The sequence below is a fragment of the Pseudophryne corroboree genome, chromosome 4 (assembly GCF_028390025.1).
Source record: "Pseudophryne corroboree isolate aPseCor3 chromosome 4, aPseCor3.hap2, whole genome shotgun sequence".
Taxonomy (NCBI): domain Eukaryota; kingdom Metazoa; phylum Chordata; class Amphibia; order Anura; family Myobatrachidae; genus Pseudophryne; species Pseudophryne corroboree.
In genome coordinates this window covers 910323868-910345512 of record NC_086447.1, presented here as the reverse complement: position 1 = coordinate 910345512, position 21645 = coordinate 910323868, and the positions used below count along the sequence as shown (strand labels likewise).

General features: G+C 46.9%; 1 protein-coding gene across 5 annotated transcripts in view; it reads right to left on the bottom strand.

The window, feature by feature from the left end:
• The window catches only part of XDH (xanthine dehydrogenase), a 440380-nt gene that overhangs the window by 63971 nt on the left and 354764 nt on the right, over positions 1-21645 (bottom strand). For all 5 annotated transcript variants that reach the window (XM_063918955.1, XM_063918959.1, XM_063918954.1 and 2 more), the window contains 2 exons: positions 8005-8138; positions 7068-7155 (listed from right to left, as the gene is read on the bottom strand). In XM_063918955.1, the coding sequence (XP_063775025.1) occupies positions 7068-7155; positions 8005-8138 (222 nt within the window). The remainder of the gene's footprint in view (positions 1-7067; positions 7156-8004; positions 8139-21645) is intronic.

Sequence of the window (21645 nt, the reverse complement as noted above, 5' to 3'; positions counted from 1 at the left end):
ATCAGTATAACCATGCTGAAGACACAAGGAGGAACGGTCATGTTATCCTAGTTATGTCAGTATAATCATGCTGAGGCCACAAGGAGGAACGGCCATGTTGTCCTAGTTATATCAGTATAATCATGCTGAGGACACAAGGAGGAACAGCCATGTTATCCTAGTTATGTCAGTATAATCATGCTGAGGCCACAAGGAGACACGGCCATGTTATCCTAGTTATGTCAGTATAATCATGCTGAGGCCACAAGGAGGAACGGCCATGTTATCCTAGTTATATCAGTATAACCATGCTGTAGACACAAGGAGGAACGGCCATGTTATCCTAGTTATATCAGTATGATCATGCTGAGGCCACAAGGAGGAAAGGCCATGTTATCCTAGTTATGTCAGTATAGTCATGCTGAGGACACAAGGAGACACGGCCATGTTATCCTAGTTATGTCAGTATAATCATGCTGAGGCCACAAGGAGACACGGCCATGTTATCCTAGTTATGTCAGTATAATCATGCTGAGGCCACAAGGAGGAACGGCCATGTTATCCTAGTTATGTCAGTATAATCATGCTGAGGCCACAAGGAGACACGGCCATGTTATCCTAGTTATGTCAGTATAATCATGCTGAAGACACAAGGAGGAACGGCCATGTTATCCTAGTTATGTCAGTATAATCATGCTGAGGACACAAGGAGGAACGGTCATGTTATCCTAATAATATCAGTATAATCATGCTGAGGACACAAGGAGGAACGCCCATGTTATCCTAGTTATGTCAGTATAATCATGCTGAGGACACAAGGAGGAACGGCCATGTTATCCTAGTTATGTCAGTATAATCATGCTGAGGCCACAAGGAGGAACGGCCATGTTATCCTAGTTATATCAGTATAATCATGCTGAAGACACAAGGAGACACGGCCATGTTATCCTAGTTATGTCAGTATAATCATGCTGAGGACACAAGGAGACACGGCCATGTTATCCTAGTTATATCAGTATAACCATGCTGAAGACACAAGGAGGAACGGCCATGTTATCCTAGTTATGTCAGTATAATCATGCTGAGGCCACAAGGAGGAACGGCCATGTTATCCTAGTTATATCAGTATAATCATGCTGAGGACACAAGGAGGAACAGCCATGTTATCCTAGTTATGTCAGTATAATCATGCTGAGGCCACAAGGAGACACGGCCATGTTATCCTAGTTATGTCAGTATAATCATGCTGAGGCCACAAGGAGGAATGGCCATGTTATCCTAGTTATGTCAGTATAATCATGCTGAGGCCACGAGGAGGAACGGCCATGTTATCCTAGTTATGTCAGTATAATCATGCTGAAGACACAAGGAGGAACAGCCATGTTATCCTAGTTATATCAGTATAACCATGCTGAAGACACAAGGAGGAAAGGCCATGTTATCCTAGTTATGTCAGTATAATCATGCTGAGGTCATAAGGAGACACGGCCATGTTATCCTAGTTATGTCAGTATAATCATGCTGAGGCCACGAGGAGGAACGGCCATGTTATCCTAGTTATGTCAGTATAATCATGCTGAAGACACAAGGAGGAACGGCCATGTTATCCTAGTTATGTCAGTATAGTCATGCTGAGGACACAAGGAGACACGGCCATGTTATCCTAGTTATGTCAGTATAATCATGCAGAAGACACAAGGAGGAAAGGCCATGTTATCCTAGTTATGTCAGTATAGTCATGCTGAGGACACAAGGAGACACGGCCATGTTATCCTAGTTATGTCAGTATAATCATGCTGAGGCCACAAGGAGACACGGCCATGTTATCCTAGTTATGTCAGTATAATCATGCTGAGGCCACAAGGAGGAACGGCCATGTTATCCTAGTTATGTCAGTATAATCATGCTGAGGCCACAAGGAGACACAGCCATGTTATCCTAGTTATGTCAGTATAATCATGCTGAAGACACAAGGAGGAACGGCCATGTTATCCTAATTATGTCAGTATAATCATGCTGAGGATACAAGGAGGAACGGCCATGTTATCCTAGTAATATCAGTATAATCATGCTGAGGACACAAGGAGGAACGGCCATGTTATCCTAGTTATGTCAGTATAATCATGCTGAGGACACAAGGAGGAACGGCCATGTTATCCTAGTTATGTCAGTATAATCATGCTGGGGACACAAGGAGACACGGCCATGTTATCCTAGTTATATCAGTATAACCATGCTGAAGACACAAGGAGGAACGGCCATGTTATCCTAGTTAGGTCAGTATAATCATGCTGAGGCCACAAGGAGGAACGGCCATGTTATCCTAGTTATATCAGTATAATCATGCTGAGGACACAAGGAGGAACAGCCATGTTATCCTAGTTATGTCAGTATAATCATGCTGAGGCCACAAGGAGACACGGCAATGTTATCCTAGTTATGTCAGTATAATCATGCTCAGGCCACAAGGAGACACGGCCATGTTATCCTAGTTATGTCAGTATAATCATGCTGAAGACACAAGGAGGAACGGCCATGTTATCCTAGTTATGTCAGTATAATCATGCTGAGGACACAAGGAGGAACGGCCATGTTATCCTGGTTATGTCAGTATAATCATGCTGAGGACACAAGGAGGAACGGCCATGTTATCCTAGTTATGTCAGTATAATCATGCTGAGGACACAAGGAGGAACGGCCATGTTATCCTAGTTATGTCAGTATAATCATGCTGAGGCCACAAGGAGGAACGGCCATGTTATCCTAGTTATGTCAATATAATCATGCTGAGGCCACAAGGAGGAACGGCCATGTTATCCTAGTTATATCATTATAATCATGCTGAGGCCACGAGGAGGAACGGCCATGTTATCCTAGTTATGTCAGTATAATCATGCTGAAGACACAAGGAGGAACGGCCATGTTATCCTAGTTATATCAGTATAACCATGCTGTAGACACAAGGAGGAACGGCCATGTTATCCTAGTTATATCAGTATAATCATGCTGAGGACACAAGGAGGAACGGCCATGTTATCCTAGTTATATCAGTATAATCATGCTGAAGACACAAGGAGGAACGGCCATGTTATCCTAGTTATGTCAGTATAATCATGCTGAAGACACAAGGAGGAATGGCCATGTTATCCTAGTTATATCAGTATAATCATGCTGAGGACACAAGGAGGAACGGCCATGTTATCCTAGTTATATCAGTATAATCATGCTGAGGACACAAGGAGGAACAGCCATGTTATCCTAGTTATGTCAGTATAATCATGCTGAGGCCACAAGGAGACACGGCCATGTTATCCTAGTTATGTCAGTATAATCATGCTGAGGCCACAAGGAGGAACGGCCATGTTATCCTAGTTATATCAGTATAATCATGCTGAGGACACAAGAAGGAACGGCCATGTTATCCTAGTTAAGTCAGTATAATCATGCTCAGGCCACAAGGAGACACAGCCATGTTATCCTAGTTATGTCAGTATAATCATGCTGAGGACACAAGGAGGAACGGCCATGTTATCCTAGTTATGTCAGTATAGTCATGCTGAGGACACAAGGAGACACGGCCATGTTATCCTAGTTATGTCAGTATAATCATGCTGAGGCCACAAGGAGACACGGCCATGTTATCCTAGTTATGTCAGTATAATCATGCTGAGGCCACAAGGAGGAACGGCCATGTTATCCTAGTTATGTCAGTATAATCATGCTGAGGCCACAAGGAGACACGGCCATGTTATCCTAGTTATGTCAGTATAATCATGCTGAAGACACAAGGAGGAACGGCCATGTTATCCTCATTATGTCAGTATAATCATGCTGAGGACACAAGGAGGAACGGTCATGTTATCCTAGTAATATCAGTATAATCATGCTGAGGACACAAGGAGGAACGGCCATGTTATCCTAGTTATGTCAGTATAATAATGCTGAGGACACAAGGAGGAACGGCCATGTTATCCTAGTTATGTCAGTATAATCATGCTGAGGCCACAAGGAGGAACGGCCATGTTATCCTAGTTATATCAGTATAATCATGCTGAAGACACAAGGAGACACGGCCATGTTATCCTAGTTATGTCAGTATAATCATGCTGAGGACACAAGGAGACACGGCCATGTTATCCTAGTTATATCAGTGTAACCATGCTGAAGACACAAGGAGGAACGGCCATGTTATCCTAGTTATGTCAGTATAATCATGCTGAGGCCACAAGGAGGAACGGCCATGTTATCCTAGTTATATCAGTATAATCATGCTGAGGACACAAGGAGGAACAGCCATGTTATCCTAGTTATGTCAGTATAATCATGCTGAGGCCACAAGGAGACACGGCCATGTTATCCTAGTTATGTCAGTATAATCATGCTGAGGCCACAAGGAGGAACGGCCATGTTATCCTAGTTATATCAGTATAACCATGCTGAAGACACAAGGAGGAACGGCCATGTTATCCTAGTTATGTCAGTATAATCATGCTGAGGCCACAAGGAGGAACGGCCATGTTATCCTAGTTATATCAGTATAATCATGCTGAGGACACAAGGAGGAACAGCCATGTTATCCTAGTTATGTCAGTATAATCATGCTGAGGCCACAAGGAGACACGGCCATGTTATCCTAGTTATGTCAGTATAATCATGCTGAGGCCACAAGGAGGAACGGCCATGTTATCCTAGTTATGTCAGTATAATCATGCTCAGGCCACAAGGAGACACGGCCATGTTATCCTAGTTATGTCAGTATAATCATGCTGAAGACACAAGGAGGAACGGCCATGTTATCCTAGTTATATCAATATAACCATGCTGAGGCCACAAGGAGGAACGGCCATGTTATCCTAGTTATGTCAGTATAATCATGCTGAGGACACAAGGAGGAACGGCCATGTTATCCTAGTTATGTCAGTATAATCATGCTGAGGACACAAGGAGGAACGGCCATGTTATCCTAGTTATGTCAGTATAATCATGCTGAGGCCACAAGGAGGAACGGCCATGTTATCCTAGTTATGTCAATATAATCATGCTGAGGACACAAGGAGGAACGGCCATGTTATCCTAGTTATATCAGTATAATCATGCTGAGGCCACAAGGAGGAACGGCCATGTTATCCTAGTTATGTCAGTATAATCATGCTGAGGACACAAGGAGGAACGGCCATGTTATCCTAGTTATGTCAGTATAATCATGCTGAGGACACAAGGAGGAACGGCCATGTTATCCTAGTTATGTCAGTATAATCATGCTGAGGCCACAAGGAGGAACGGCCATGTTATCCTAGTTATGTCAATATAATCATGCTGAGGACACAAGGAGGAACGGCCATGTTATCCTAGTTATATCAGTATGATCATGCTGAGGACACAAGAAGGAACGGCCATGTTATCCTAGTTATGTCAGTATAATCATGCTGAGGACACAAGAAGGAACGGCCATGTTATCCTAGTTATGTCAGTATAATCATGCTCAGGCCGCAAGGAGACACGGCCATGTTATCCTAGTTATGTCAGTATAATCATGCTGAGGCCACAAGGAGGAACGGCCATGTTATCCTAGTTATATCAGTATAATCATGCTGAGGACACAAGAAGGAACGGCCATGTTATCCTAGTTATGTCAGTATAATCATGCTCAGGCCACAAGGAGACACGGCCATGTTATCCTAGTTATGTCAGTATAATCATGCTGAAGACACAAGGAGGAACGGCCATGTTATCCTAGTTATATCAGTATAACCATGCTGAGGCCACAAGGAGGAACGGCCATGTTATCCTAGTTATGTCAGTATAATCATGCTGAGGACACAAGGAGGAACGGCCATGTTATCCTAGTTATGTCAGTATAATCATGCTGAGGACACAAGGAGGAACGGCCATGTTATCCTAGTTATGTCAGTATAATCATGCTGAGGCCACAAGGAGGAACGGCCATGTTATCCTAGTTATGTCAATATAATCATGCTGAGGACACAAGGAGGAACGGCCATGTTATCCTAGTTATATCAGTATAATCATGCTGAGGACACAAGGAGGAACGGCCATGTTATCCTAGTTATGTCAGTATAATCATGCTGAGGCCACAAGGAGGAACGGCCATGTTATCCTAGTTATATCAGTATAATCATGCTGAGGCCACAAGGAGGAACGGCCATGTTATCCTAGTTATATCAGTATAATCATGCTGAGGACACAAGGAGGAACGGCCATGTTATCCTAGTTATATCAGTATAATCATGCTGAAGACACAAGGAGGATCGGCCATGTTATCCTAGTTATATCATTATAATCATGCTGAGGCCACAAAAGGGTAACGGCCAATTTATCCTAGTTAAATCAGTATAATCATGCTGAAGATACAAGGAGGAACGGCCATGTTATCCTAGTTATGTCAGTATACTCATGCTGAAGACACAAGGAGGAACGGCCATGTTATCCTAGTTAAAGGGGATTTATTAGGAAACTACATGTATCAATATGATGTTGGTAATGCTAAAGGTTTCTCTTTGGTCACTGACACCTGGCCAACAGTAAGTATGCCATTGTCAATTTTGTAACAGACTATTGGCCTAATTCAGACCTGTTTGCTATTATGGGAAATCGTACAGCGGACGATTATTGAACGACTGCGCACGGATCGTTATGTGCAGGCGTGAGCCCAAACTGCAAAAAAATCCTAAGTCTTTTTTGAGCGCTAGGCGAACGCAGGCTGATTGACAGGAAGCTGACGTTTGTGGGTGAACTGGCCGTTTTCTGGGAGTGTCAGGAAAAACGCAGGCGTTTGAAAACGTTTTCAGGGCGGGTTTACGGGCCGATCAGCCTGTGTCTTTTGCACTGGATGAGAAAGTCCTGGGCTGCGCACAGACTGTACAGACTGGAAAAATCATCCGATGCTGAGTGAGTTGCGAATGGATTTGCTGCTGACCGGCGTTTGCAAAGCTTTTAGCACGGCGTGCGCAGACTTGTACGGAGCGAAGTTACACTGTCTGGACAGCGACTATCCTATCGAAGACCTCTGCAAATTCGCGATTAGGTCAGCATTAGGCCCTAAGACTGGCTGTAGCTTGCACAAGTACCTTATAGCGCCCCAGATACGGGTGCCTCCCACCAGTAATTAGCATGTCCTCATCTCTGTCCAGCATGCAGCGCACCGGGCGGCCGCTCCTATACAGAACAGTGACAGGTTTCAGCACACAGAACTTATAATAACTCCAGCTATACAGGGGCAGATGTATTAATCTGGAGAAGGCATAAGGAAGTGATAAACCAGTGATAAGTGCAAGGTGACAAACACACCAGCCAATCAGCTCCAATATGTAAATTAACAGTTAGGAGCTGATTGGCTGGTGCGTTTATCACCTTGCATTTATCACTGATTTATCACTTCCTTATACCTTCTCCAGGTTAATACATCTGCCCCATAGTACCTGGACATACTATATCAAACTTTATATAAGAACGAGGTTTACTTTATTATTTTTATTAGCGATTTGCAAATCACACTGGGTACACAGACGCTCAACAGCTCTCATTGGAGGCTGTACTTGGACAGAGAAACTGCATCTTTCATGCGGAGCCATGGTGTGACTGACGGTGGCATCTAAAGCCGCACCCGGCGGTATTACAGCACCTACGGATGCTGACAGTTGGGAGTCTTAGGGGAATATGTACTAAGCAGTGATAAAAGTGGAGAAGTGAGTCAGTGGAGAAGTTGCCCATGGCAACCAATCAACTGCTCTGTATACTTTTCTAGTATGCAAATTATAAATGTTGCGTCAATGCTGATTGGTTGCCATTGGCAACTTCTCCACTGACTCACTTCTCCACTTTTATCACTGCTTAGTACATGTTCCACTTAGTCCTTACACGGATGTACCCAGGGTAGGGATCTGTAGCGGCATTTGCATAAGGTCACAGATGGGCGACCACCAATAGACGAAAAGCCTAACTCTGCGTCCATCTCTTAATCAGGCCTTTAAGCTTTAAGCATACCGGCCAAGCTCTAGAACATACCTGGATGCTGCAACAGCCACGGCCGTGGACAGCACTGCGCCTCGTGACTCCTTTCCTCCAAACCCGCCTCCCATTCTCTTTACGCGGACCACAATCCTGTTTGACGGGACGCCGAGGGCGCGAGCAGCACATAACTGGAATAAAGAGAGTACAGAGCTATTCACAGACAGCCGGGATTTGTTTATTATCATTCATTTATTCCCAGTAACCTATATAGCACTGTGGAATATGTGTGCGCCATATAGATTACTGGGAATAAATGTGTACAGAGAGTATCACAGTCACTCACGTCAGTTCCTGCTGGCCCAGTGGAGTTTACGCTCTATGGGCGTGATCTAGAAGCAGGCCATGCCAACGTTGCAGCGATCCTTTTCAGTGATGGTACTGCTCAGCAATGCAAATGTAGCAGCCGCCCACATGTGAACAGAGAAGCCCACCGAAGCCATCTCAACATGCTCAGCAAATGCGTACTCCGTCACACCGCAACGCAAATGTGAAGAACATCGACTCCCTGAGTGCCTCCAAGGCCACACAGAGTGGCCACGGGAGCTGCAATGCTGGAGTCATGTTTTATGTGTATGAGAACGCAGCTGCACGCCAAGAAACGCCCGGAAAATGGTCACGGCGCTCACTATCGATCTTTTTATAGGTAAAAAAAAATAGAAAACCCGGAGTTACTATGCATCGGATTTAGAATCTGCTGCAAAGCCTACGGCAAACCCACCCAAATAACAGTCCTGCCTCTGGCCTCAGGTGAGTTTATGCGAAACACTACGATCTGTGCAGGCTTCATTTTATTAATATTGTTAAAAAGATTAAAATATTAAAAATAATACAGACACACGACGGCAAATTATACTTTTAAGATTTGATGTTAAAATGTTGGATCGCCTGAACTTCCGGTCTAGGGGGCTATTTCCAGTATAAATACCATCAGCCAGCACAGCTCCTCCATACCTTGAAAAGACCTTTTAAGAGGTCGAAACGCGTTGATAGAAAGTTTCTTACAGTACCAAGAGGATGGAGCAACAGACCACTGTGGAGACCAGGGTATAATCAACTCCAGCTCACCAAGACGTCATGGGCACTTGTGAAATATCTAATTCTGGCGGACAGACAGATTGCCCTATCGTCATGTAGTGATTTTTTTTATGAATTGAAAAACGGTAGTACATGATCAAGGATTCATTTTTTTATTCCCTGAGCTGTACCTGGTGGTGTTAAATGAAGGAATTTTATAGATTGTATGAGAGCAGTGTCAGACTGGGACATGAAGGGCCCACTGGGGAATTGCAGTGGTAGGGGCCCATTCTTAGAGGCTTGGCAAACCATTAGTGCATGGTCTGGGCCCCTTGATAAATAATAAATATAGTAAATACTGCTAGTGCATGCATGATAATGTTCCAGAATAATAACTGCAATGCACTGTAGAAAATACACCATAGTCCTGTGCAGTATAATGTAATATATTCATAATGTATAAGTGAGAGGGTGGGCCCCCAGGCAGTGGGGCCCACCGGTGGTTTCCCCTGTACCCCTATGAGCCAGTCCGAGCCTGTATGAGAGTCTCCTATTACCAGAGCTGCAACTAGACATTTTGGCGCCTTGTGCTAGAAAGAGAACTAGTCCTCCCCTCCAATATTCAAAAAGGGACAGTGCACACCAAAGGCGCACATCAAATATATATAGGGGCGTGGCTTCATGGGGAAAGGGTGTGGTCACCGAATAATACCAATTCACATTACACCGCACAGTAATGTCAGTTATTCACATTACACCACACAGTAATGTCCATTATTACTCCCCCCCCTCCAAAAAAACCAAAATCCCTCCAATCAGTGTTGAGGTAACATTTAAAAAGTGCATTCTATAAAAATTATACGTAGCAGCTGATTGGTTGCCATGGGCAACTTCTCCACTGTCTCACTTGTCCACAATTTTCACTGCTTCATGAATAGAGTAGACACCTATGTGTTCAGTTAGTGGCTGACCTGCCTGAGCTCACTCTCCTGTCCTGAGTCCTGACTCACCAGTCCTGCTACCCGCCCGAACGCCGCTGCATCACATCGCAGGACACTGTGGGAATGGGCTGGGAGAGATGTCATCATATCTCGCCATGTCCAAGAGACATGGCGGTAGCCAGGAGCGGGCGGAGCACATGGGCAGGCAGCTGCAGAGCTTCCCGCTGTAATGTATGTAGCAGTGCGCCCATCAGGGAAGGAGTATAATACGGGTATGGTCCACACTTAGGTCAACAGTTCATTAGGTCGACTGCGACATGCAGTAGGTCGATAGGGTTACTAGGTCGACATGTGACAGATCGACATGAAAAAAGGTCAACATGAGTTTTTTTTTCAATTTTTTTATGTCGTATTCTCCTCAGAGTGACCGAGAACCCCAATTAGTGCACCGCAATGTTTCGGGCAAGGTTACCATTCCCAACTGTAGTCCACGTGGATCATAAAGTATGAAAAAGTTGAAAAAATTAAAAAAATTGTGAAAAACTCATGTCTACCTTTTTCATGTCGACCTATAGACCATGTCGACCTAGCAACCCTGTCGACCAATAGTGGTCGACCTAATGACTGTCGACCTAATGACTGTATCCCTATAATACATAGGCAACTGCGGGTGGATGCAGCCGGGTTCTCCACCCACAGGGCATATGTGCTGTGTTCTGACCACTGTCCGCAACAGACCTGCCTATTACCTTAGTGCAGTGGTTCCCAAACACGCTACTCAATGCTCCCCAACAGTCCAGGTTTTACGGATATCCTTGCTTGCGCACAGATGGTATAATCAAAGTGACTAAGGTACTAATTAATTCACCTGTGCCTAAGCATGGATATACTTAAAACCAGGAGGCAGATGTATTAAGCCTGGAGAAGTGATAAAGTGGAAGGTGATAACGCACCAGCCAATCAGCTCCTAGCAGTCATTTTTCAAACCCAGCCTGTAACTTGATAGTTAGGAGCTGAGTAGCTGGTGCGTTATCACCTTCCACTTCATCACTTTTCCAGGCTTAATACAGCTGCCCTCAGGTGCCTTGTGTACCGCATTTGGTTACCACTGCCTTAATGACTTGCTAGTACATTACTGTAGAGCTTGCGGGCCGGACACCGAAGGCAGCCTTCTATTTCATATCAGGCGCCGGTTCGTCAGCCAATCAGAGCTTGCGGACCAGCAGCAGCGGCTCTTGATTGGCTGCCGGACTGCAAGCTTTGATTGGCTCACGAGCCAGCGCCTGATTTCACTCACCCGCCGCCGGAGGGACACCAGCCACAGCGGAGGCTGCAAGAGCAGAGCAGTGAAAAAATAAGAATTTACTCACCGGTAATTCTATTTCTCGTAGTCCGTAGTGGATGCTGGGAACTCCGTAAGGACCATGGGGAATAGACGGGCTCCGCAGGAGACTGGGCACTCTAAAGAAAAGATTAGGTACTATCTGGTGTGCACTGGCTCCTCCCTCTATGCCCCTCCTCCAGACCTCAGTTAGGGAAACTGTGCCCGGAAGAGCTGACATTACAAGGAAAGGATATTTTGAATCCAGGGTAAGACTCATACCAGCCACACCAATCACACCGTACAACTCGTGATAACCTTACCCAGTTAACAGTATGAACAACAACTGAGCCTCACTCAACGGATGGCTCAGAACAATAACCCTTATTTAAGCAATAACTATATACACGTATTGCAGAAAGTCCGCACTTGGGACGGGCGCCCAGCATCCACTACGGACTACGAGAAATAGAATTACCGGTGAGTAAATTCTTATTTTCTCTAACGTCCTAGTGGATGCTGGGAACTCCGTAAGGACCATGGGGATTATACCAAAGCTCCCAAATGGGCGGGAGAGTGCGGATGACTCTGCAGCACCGAATGAGCAAACACAAGGTCCTCCTCAGCCAGGGTATCAAACTTGTAGAACTTTGCAAATGTGTTTGAACCCGACCAAGTAGCCGGTCGGCAAAGCTGTAAAGCCGAGACCCCCTCGGGCAGCTGCCCAAGAAGAGCCCACTTTCCTTGTGGAATGGGCTTTTACTGATTTTGGATTCGGCAATCCAGCCACAGAATGAGCTAGCTGAATCGTGCTACAGATCCAGCGCGCAATAGTTTGCTTTGAAGCAGGAGCAGCCAGCTTGTTGGGTACATGCAGGATAAACAGCGAGTCAGTCTTCCTGACTCCAGCCGTTCTGGAAACATATATTTTCAAAGCCCTGACTACGTCCATTAACTTGGAGTCCTCCAAGTCCCGAGTAGCCGTAGGCACCACAATAGGTTGGTTCAAATGAAACGATGATACCACCTTTGGGAGATATTGGGGACGAGTCCTCAATTCTGCCCTGTCCATATGGAAGATCAGATATGGGCTTTTACATGACAAAGCCGCCAATTCCGACACATGCCTAGCCGAAGCTAAGGCCAACAGCATGACCACTTTCCACGTGAGATACTTTAGTTCCACGGTCCTAAGTGGCTCAAACCAGTGGGATTTCAGGAAATCCAACACAACGTTAAGATCCCAGGGTGCCACTGGTGGCACAAAAAGGGGGCTGAATATGCAGCACTCCCTTAACAAACGTCTGAACCTCAGGCAGTGAAGCCAGTTCTTTTTGAAAGAAAATGGAGAGGGCCGAAATCTGGACCTTTATGGACCCCAATTTTAGGCCCATAGTCACCCCTGACTGTAGGAAGTGCAGGAAACGACCCAGCTGGAATTCCTCTGTAGGGGCCTTCCTGGCCTCACACCAAGCAACATATTTTCGCCATATACGGTGATAATGCCTTGCTGTCACGTCTTTCCTAGCCTTTATCAGCGTAGGAATAACTTCATCCGGAATGCCTTTTTCCGCTAGGATCCGGCGTTCAACCGCCATGCCGTCAAACGCAGCCGCGGTAAGTCTTGGAACAGACAGGGCCCTTGTTGCAGCAGGTCCTGTCTGAGAGGCAGAGGCCATGGGTCCTCTGTGCGCATTTCTTGCAGTTCCGGGTACCAAGTCCTTCTTGGCCAATCCGGAACAATGAGTATTGTTCTTATTCCTCTCTTTCTTACTATTCTCAGTACCTTGGGTATGAGAGGAAGAGGAGGAAACACATATACCGACTGGTACACCCACGGTGTCACTAGGGCATCCACAGCTATCGCCTGAGGGTCCCTTGACCTGGCGCAATATCTTTTTAGCTTTTTGTTGAGGTGGGGCGCCATCATGTCCACCTGTGGCAGTTCCCATCGGTTTGCAATCAGTTGGAAGACTTCTTGATGAAGTCCCCACTCTCCCGGGTGGAGGTCGTGTCTGCTGAGGAAGTCTGCTTCCCAGTTGTCCACTCCCGGAATGAACACTGCTGACAGTGCTTGCACGTGATTCTCCGCCCATCGAAGAATCTTTGTGGCTTCCGCCATTGCCATCCTGCTTCTTGTGCCGCCCTGGCGGTTTACATGGGCGACCGCCGTGATGTTGTCTGACTGAATCAGCACTGGCCGGTTTCGAAGCAGGGGCTCTGCTTGACTCAGGGCGTTGTAAATGGCCCTTAATTCCAGTATATTTATGTGTAGAGAAGTCTCCAGACTTGACCACAGCCCTTGGAAGTTTCTTCCCTGAGTGACTGCCACCCATCCTCGGAGGCTTGCATCCGTGGTCACCAGGACCCAGTCCTGTATGCCGAACCTGCGGCCCTCGAGAAGGTGAGCACTCTGCAGCCACCACAGAAGAGACACCCTGGCCCTCGGGGACAGGGTGATCAGCTGATGCATCTGAAGATGCGATCCGGACCACTTGTCCAACAGATCCCACTGAAAGATCCTCGAATGGAACCTGCCGAAGGGAATGGCTTCGTATGAAGCCACCATCTTTCCCAGGACTCGCTGTTTTGGTTTCAGGAGGTCCCTGACCAGAGATGCTAATTCCTGGGCCTTCTCCACCGGGAGAAACACCTTCTTCTGTTCTGTGTCCAGAATCATGCCAAGGAAAAGCAGACGCATCGTAGGAATCAGCTGCGACTTTGGAACATTCAGAATCCAGCCGTGCTGTTGCAACACTTCCTGAGAGAGTGCTACGCTGATCAACAACTGCTCCCTGGACCTCACTTTATGAGGAGATCGTCCAAGTACGGGATAATTATAACTCCCTTTTGCCGAAGGAGTATCATCATTTCGGCCATTACCTTGGTAAATATTCTCGGTGCCGTGGACAGGCCAAACGGCAACGTCTGGAATTGGTAATGACAGTCCTGTACCACAAATCTGAGGTACTCCTGGTGAGGTGGGTAAATGGGGACATGCAAGTAAGCATCTTTGATGTCCAGCGACACCATAAAATCCCCCTCTTCCAGGCTCGCAATAACCGCTCTGAGCGATTCCATTTTGAACTTGAATTTCTTTATATAAGTGTTCAAGGATTTTAAATTCAGAATGGGTCTCACCGAACCGTCCGGTTTCGGTACCACAAACATTGTGGAATAGTAACCCCTTCCCTGTTGAAGGAGGGGGACCCTGACAATCACTTGCTGGAGGTACAGCTTGTAAATTGCCGCCAGCACTACCTCCCTTTCCATGGGGGAAGCTGGCAAGGCTGATTTGAGGTAACGGCGGGGGGGAGTCGCTTCGAATTCCAGCATGTATCCCTGGGATACAATTTGTATAGCCCAGAGATCCACCTGTGAGCTAACCCACTGGCTGCTGAAGTTTCGGAGACGCGCCCCCACCGCACCTGGCTCCGCCTGTGGAGCCCCAACGTCATGCGGTGGACTTAGTGGAAGCAGGGGAGGACTTTTGTTCCTGGGAACTGGCTGCATGGTGCAGCTTCTTACCTCTACCCCTGCCTCTGGCAAGAAAGGATGCGCCCCTGACTCTCTTGCCTTTCTGGGAACGAAAGGACTGCATTTGATAATACTGTGCTTTCTTAGGCTGTGAGGAAACCTGAGGCAAGAAAGTCGACTTTCCAGCTGTCGCTGTAGACACGAGGTCCGACAGACCGTCCCCAAACAATTCCTCACACTTATAAGGCAAAACCTCCATGTGTTTTTTAGAATCGGCATCTCCTGTCCATTGCCGAGTCCATAAGACCCTCCTGGCAGAAATGGACATAGCATTAATTCTAGAGCCCAGCAGGCAAATGTCCCTCTGAGCATCCCGCATATATAAGACGACGTCTTTTATATGGCCCAGGGTTAGCAAAACAGTATCTCTGTCGAGGGAATCTATGTCGTCTAACAGAGTATCTGTCCACGCTGCTACAGCACTACACATCCAGGCTGAAGCAATAGCAGGTCTCAGTAGAGTACCAGAGTGTGTATACACTGACTTCAGGATAGCTTCCTGCTTTCTATCCGCAGGCTCCTTTAGGGCGGCCGTATCCTGAGACGGCAGGGCCACCTTTTTAAATAAGCGTGTCAGCACCTTGTCCACCCTAGGGGATGTTTCCCAACGTAACCTGTCCGTTGGCGGGAAAGGGTACGCCATCAGTAACCTCTTAGAAATCACTAATTTCTTATCAGGGGAACTCCACGCTTCTTCACACAATTCATTTAATTCATCAGATGGGGGAAAAGTCACTGGCTGCTTTTTCTCCCCAAACATATAAACCCTCTTGGTATTAACAGGGTTAATCTCAGAAATGTGTAATACATCTTTCATTGCAACAATCATGTATCGGATGGCCTTGGTCATTTTAGACTGTAAATGTGCCTCATCATCGTCGACACTGGAGTCGGACTCCGTGTCGACATCTGTGTCAACCATCTGAGATAGAGGGCGTTTATGAGCCCCTGACGGTTTCTGAGTCGCCTGGGCAGGCGCGGGCTGAGACCCCTGCTGTCCCAAGGCTGCAGCGTCATCAAACATTTTATGTAAGGAGTTTACATTGTCATTTAAGACCTTCCACATATCCATCCAATCAGGTGTCGGCCCCGACGGGGGCGACACCACACTTATCTGCCCTTGCTCCGCCTCCACGTAACCTTCCTCATCAAACATGTCGACACAGCCGTACCGACACACCGCACACACACCGGGAATGCTCAGACTGAGGACAGGACCCCACAAAGTCCTTTGGGGAGACAGAGAGAGAGTATGCCAGCACACACCACAGCGCTATATAACACAGGGATTTTCACTGACAATAAGTGATTTACCCAATAGCTGCTTTATAAGTCTTATTTGCGCCTAAATTTATGTGCCCCCCCCTCTCTTTTTAACCCGTCTTGTACCTGGATACTGCAGGGGAGAGCCTGGGGAGCTGCTTCCAGCGGAGCTGTGAAGAAAAAATGGCGCTGGCGTGCTGAGGAAGAAGGCCCCGCCCCCTCAGTGGCGGGCTTCTGTCCCGCTTTCTGTGTAAAAAAATGGCGGGGTTTTTTACATATATACAGTGCCAGACTGTATATATGTATTTTTATGCCAAAAGGTACCACAATTGCAGCCCAGGGCGCCCCCCCCCCCCCCCCCCCAGCGCCCTGCACCCTACAGTGACCGGAGTGTGTAAGTGTGCTGGGAGCAATGGCGCACAGCTGCGGTGCTGCGCGCTACCTTAATGAAGACGGGAGTCTTCAGCCGCCGATTTCGTCGTCTTCAAGCTTCTGTTCTTCTGGCTCTGCGAGGGGGACGGCGGCGCGGCTCCAGGAACGGACGATTGAGGACAGGTGCCTGTGTTCGAACCCTCTGGAGCTAATGGTGTCCAGTAGCCTAAGAAGCACAAGCTAGCTGCAAGCAGGTAGGTTTGCTTCTCTCCCCTTAGTCCCACGTAGCAGTGAGTCTGTTGCCAGCAGATCTCACTGAAAATAAAAAACCTAACAAATACTTTCTTTACTAGCAAGCTCAGGAGAGCCCACTAGGAGCACCCAGCTCTGGCCGGGCACAGATTCTAACTGAGGTCTGGAGGAGGGGCATAGAGGGAGGAGCCAGTGCACACCAGATAGTACCTAATCTTTTCTTTAGAGTACCCAGTCTCCTGCGGAGCCCGTCTATTCCCCATGGTCCATACGGAGTTCCCAGCATCCACTAGGATGTCAGAGAAATGCGGTGAGCTCACTGCTGGGAGCACATGTGTATCTTTCACTGTGGGGGCATATTTGTTATCTGGCACCATGGGGGCATATGTGTATCTTTCACTGTGGGGGCATCTTTGTTATCTGGCATCGTGGGGGCATATGTGTATCTGGCACTGCACTACTGGTGGCATATGTGTATCTGGCACTATTGGTGGCATATGTGTATCTGGCAATATTGGTGGAATATGTGTATCTGGCACTATTGGTGGCATATCATGTGTATCTGGCACTGCACTACTGAGGGCATATTTGTATCTGGCCCCCATGTGTGTATCACACCCCCATTGTTTTGGCACGCGTGCCTTCGGCGCACACAGTACCACTAAGAAGTTTTTCCTACTTGCACCACTGCATTAAAGTAAATGTTTTCTTCACGATACTTGACATCTCTTTGATTATATTCTATTGTTGGTTTTTCTAAAAAAAACCTTTGAAAATTGCATATAAGACTCTTTCTTTTTCTTGCAGCCAACACCAGACTTAGACCTTGATTATTCGGACCAGTTGGGATTTTGAGTTTGAAATTTTGAGTTTGCAGTTATATATTATCTGGCAAAGAGGGGCAGTGTGCTACAAAGGAACCAGGGGTGTTTATCTGTTAAGCCCATGGAAGTCATGTACTGTACTTGGAGGATAGGAAATGTGTGTCTTACCTGCTTAATTGACTTCAGCACATTTCTCCCCTGCAGTTTCATCCAGCTGAAGGCATGTGACTAATAAAACAGAGCAGCTGGGAGAAACGCCTTTAAGTAGGCACGGTGGGCGTGGCGTTTGCCTGTCAGTCTGGGAAGGGGAGGTGGAGTCTATGGTATAAAAAGGATGTCGGGGGGTGTTATCTGGATGACTGTTGCCGGAAAAGCTGGCTGGTGACTAGGAAGAAGTTCTCAGTTAGTTAGTTAGTTAGTTAGTTAGTTAGTTAGTTAGTTATAGGGCATTTTGGAAGCTTTTGTGAGGAGCTGGGACCTTCGACAGTGCCTTGTATGATCACTAACTGCTACTTACAGCAAGTTGGATACTTAATTATTGGGATCCACCTAGGCCCCGATAATTAACATGATGAGTAGACCCTTTAATGCCAAATCTACAGGCTGTCATGATTGGGTTTGGGTTTGTGGTGTACTCGGCTGGATTGGGATCTAGGGTGAGTGGCTGAAAGCTGGGAGGTATATGGTAATTCCTGCTCATGGGTATAGAAGAATATATGACGTTTGGGTGCACTTGTGTGTTTTAAACTGGTCAGCAAGATGTCGTTGCCGGTGACTGGAGGCACTGGTGGAACCGCCGGAGTCAGTAGATAGATACTGAGCACACAGGTACAGGAGGTCGAATATGATAGCTGAAATCACTGGAATGCTGCAGTAACTAGAATGTAACCGGAATACTGTAGTCTCCGGAATGGAGCCCGACTGGATGTGGAATAGATGAGGATGCTGGATAGTACATGGGAAATGACTGAGACCCGGTACAGGGGCATGGAGTCTAACAGGCTGGTTGCCTTTATCAGGGACCCCTGCAAGGGAGTTTGGGCTTAGCTGCGCCCGACGTACAAGACGTGGCCCTCTGACTGGGTTTCCTAGTACTGGTGCCAGAATACCAAGGGCGGAAGGAGATAGCAGGAACCAGGATGGAACTGGATGCTGGATCACAAGAATGAAACCAGAATAACAACAGCACCGTAATGGAACAATGGCACTGGTTATTGGACTGGAACCGATGATACAAGATATCGAACTAGAACCAATGGTTCAAGATAATCGGACTGGAAGTGATGGTACAAGATATCTGACAGGAATTGATGGTGCAGAATATCGGACTGGATCCGACAGAAAGCCAGGAGTGCAGCAGAATGGTAATCTGCACTTGGAGTCACTTGGAAAGACCAGAATCTGTAGGCACTCCCTAAATTAGCACACAGCTAGGCTGTGGAAAACATTACACTGGTGACTTCTGTCATTCAAGGAAGTCCATTTAAGTCCCTTAGCTGATCAGGGATAGGCTGTGGGTGTCATGTGACTGCAGACTGGATCCTATTGGAGTCTGGGCAATCACCTGACTGGACCAACATGGTGGCGGCCAGCAATTAATGATGGAGGGAAAACTCACAAAGTAAAAAATTGCGAAACTGGGGTGCATCTTGGGAAACAGCAGGCTCTAAGGGACTGAGAGCACTGGTGTAATCAGGAATCTGCAAACACACACACACACACAGAAGAACTCTCCGGTGCATAATCAGCCTGGAGGGAGATTCAGCAATTAGCGTCTCAGGACCTAATTCAGTAAATATTGCTGCATCCTTGCAATGCAAATGCAGGAGGGGTGCATACCATTGGCTTACTCAGGCTTGCCATCACGGTGCGACTTGCGGGGCCAAGGAAACTGCGTACGCAACGCGATCCTTCGCCTCACCACTCCCAATAAATGGGGGCACCACTCCCCTGTTTTCCCTAAAGCCAGCCGCCCCCGCCCCTCCCTGCGAATGCCTTTGCCTGTCAATCAGGCAGAGGCGTTCACATCCCTGCGATGTGATTGCAGGGCACGTTCCGCACATGCGCAGAACGGGTCCTGTGTGTGTGTGCAGTTTCACGAAACTCGATCCTTACTGAATTAGGCCCATGCTCAAACTGAAGTGTTGCAGTGTGCATGCTGAGCAGACTTCTCAGACAAGAAACTCAGGAAAGCAGAATATCTCGACCTGCAGAATAGACAGGTGCGACATGCTTCCTGAGGCGCTTTCTTGAAAAAGATAAGTGATTTGTTAACTTTAGGTAATCATCTTGCTGGAGGATATACCACAGTTTTTGTATTATCTGTCAGGCCTGTGGAGCTTGATCGCTGTATTTGGATATACAGATGGGTCCACGCTTATCTTGACTAGTTTTCTGCGCCTAGGCACAACATGACTTATTAGCATAAAACCTTCATCTATTGTTATCAACTGCAATACAATACAGAGAACAATACAGCAGGGGATTAAGTCATTACAGCAGGGGATTAAGTCCTATTAAAGGTCAAGATAAAAGTGGACCCATCTGTAAATGGGATAGTGGGCGGGATGCACGGATTCTTTTTTAAAAAAGGAGCTCTCACTGGGAAATGTTCTTATAGGGCCTCATTCAAGATTTACGTAAACCCAATGTTTCCACAAATCTCCAATGTTTTCTGATCTGTAGATACAGCGTCCACCTCTGAATCAGGTCCATAATCTAGGACAGAGGTTCCCAAACGCGGTCCTCAAGGCACCCCAACGGTCCTGGTTTTAATGTATCCATGCTTGGCCACAGGTGACTTAATTAGCGCCTCAGTCAATTTGATTTAACCATCTGTGCTGAGCCATGGCTATACCTAAATCCTGGACTGTTGGGGTGCCTTGAGGACCGCGTTTGGGAACCTCCGATCTAGGACACTTTTGTTGATGAGTTCAGTTCGGTAGAAGATGTTGTACATGTGAGTTGACTATGCAGTTCCGTCTTATTCTCCTTACCTGTCCCCTAGAGATATTTTGGATCCAAGGGCAATTATGACAACTGGTGGTCTGGTCATGAGATAATTGTTGGTATCAACTGGTTTGAAATGAGTTTTTGTTTTACTCTCCTTTCCTTCTTGGTAGATATCAAGGTCTGAATAAAGGTCTTTTTTTTTTTTTGTCTTTTTGTTAGAAGCTAATTAACCCACTAGTATGCTTTTGGATTGCGGGGTGTCTGTGTTGTCAGATTTTAGAGACAGCACCTCAAATCAATTTACAGTATTTGAACTTCAGCCACAACATGCTGGTGAGCATGTTCAGTGGCAGAAGCTTCTCCTACCAAGTCTGCTGTGTGCGCGAATCTGAGCGCATTGGACAAGAGAGCAGCTACCAGCAAGAAGAGACAGGCATCTTACCATAAGGTGGGAGAGTGTGTCCTTTGAAATCTCAGTTATTACTTCTACTGTTTATACAGTACTATGGAGTCAATTCAGTTAGTTGCGACTTGGGCCCCATGAGCCGTTTTCAAAACTAACTCGCAGTGCGCAATGCACCTCTAATTCAACTCCAAACTCACATTGAATTTTCAGAGGAAATACATTTTTGGGGGGCCGCACCCAATGACTAGGTGAAAAGGTAAGGAAAATCTTTATTCTAAGGATAAAATGTCAGGACACAGTGCGGGACCTTTGGCAGTCCCCACCCAAGTAATGATATGGGAATAAAAGACATGTCAGTTTCCAGTTGAATAACTCTAAAAAGCTCAATAATAGGTTAAATAATGTGGGACAGGCAGAGGAAGCTTAAGAAAGGAGAGGTTTCATGTGCAAGTTCTGTGTGGGATCCCTGCGCTCGCCACAAGTACTGTTCCCACTCTATGGGTTCCGTGGACAGGTGTAGTATGGTATGCCGGCGGTCGGGCTCCCGGCGACCAGCATACCGGCGCCGGGAGCCCGACCGCCGGCATACCGACAGTGTGGCGAGCGCAAATGAGCCCCTTGCGGGCTCGCTGCGCTCGCCACGCTGCGGGCACGGTATTTTATTCTCCCTCCAGGGGGGTCGTGGACCCCCACGAGGGAGAATATCTGTCGGTATGCCGGCTGTCGGGATTCCGGCGCCGGTATACTGTGCGC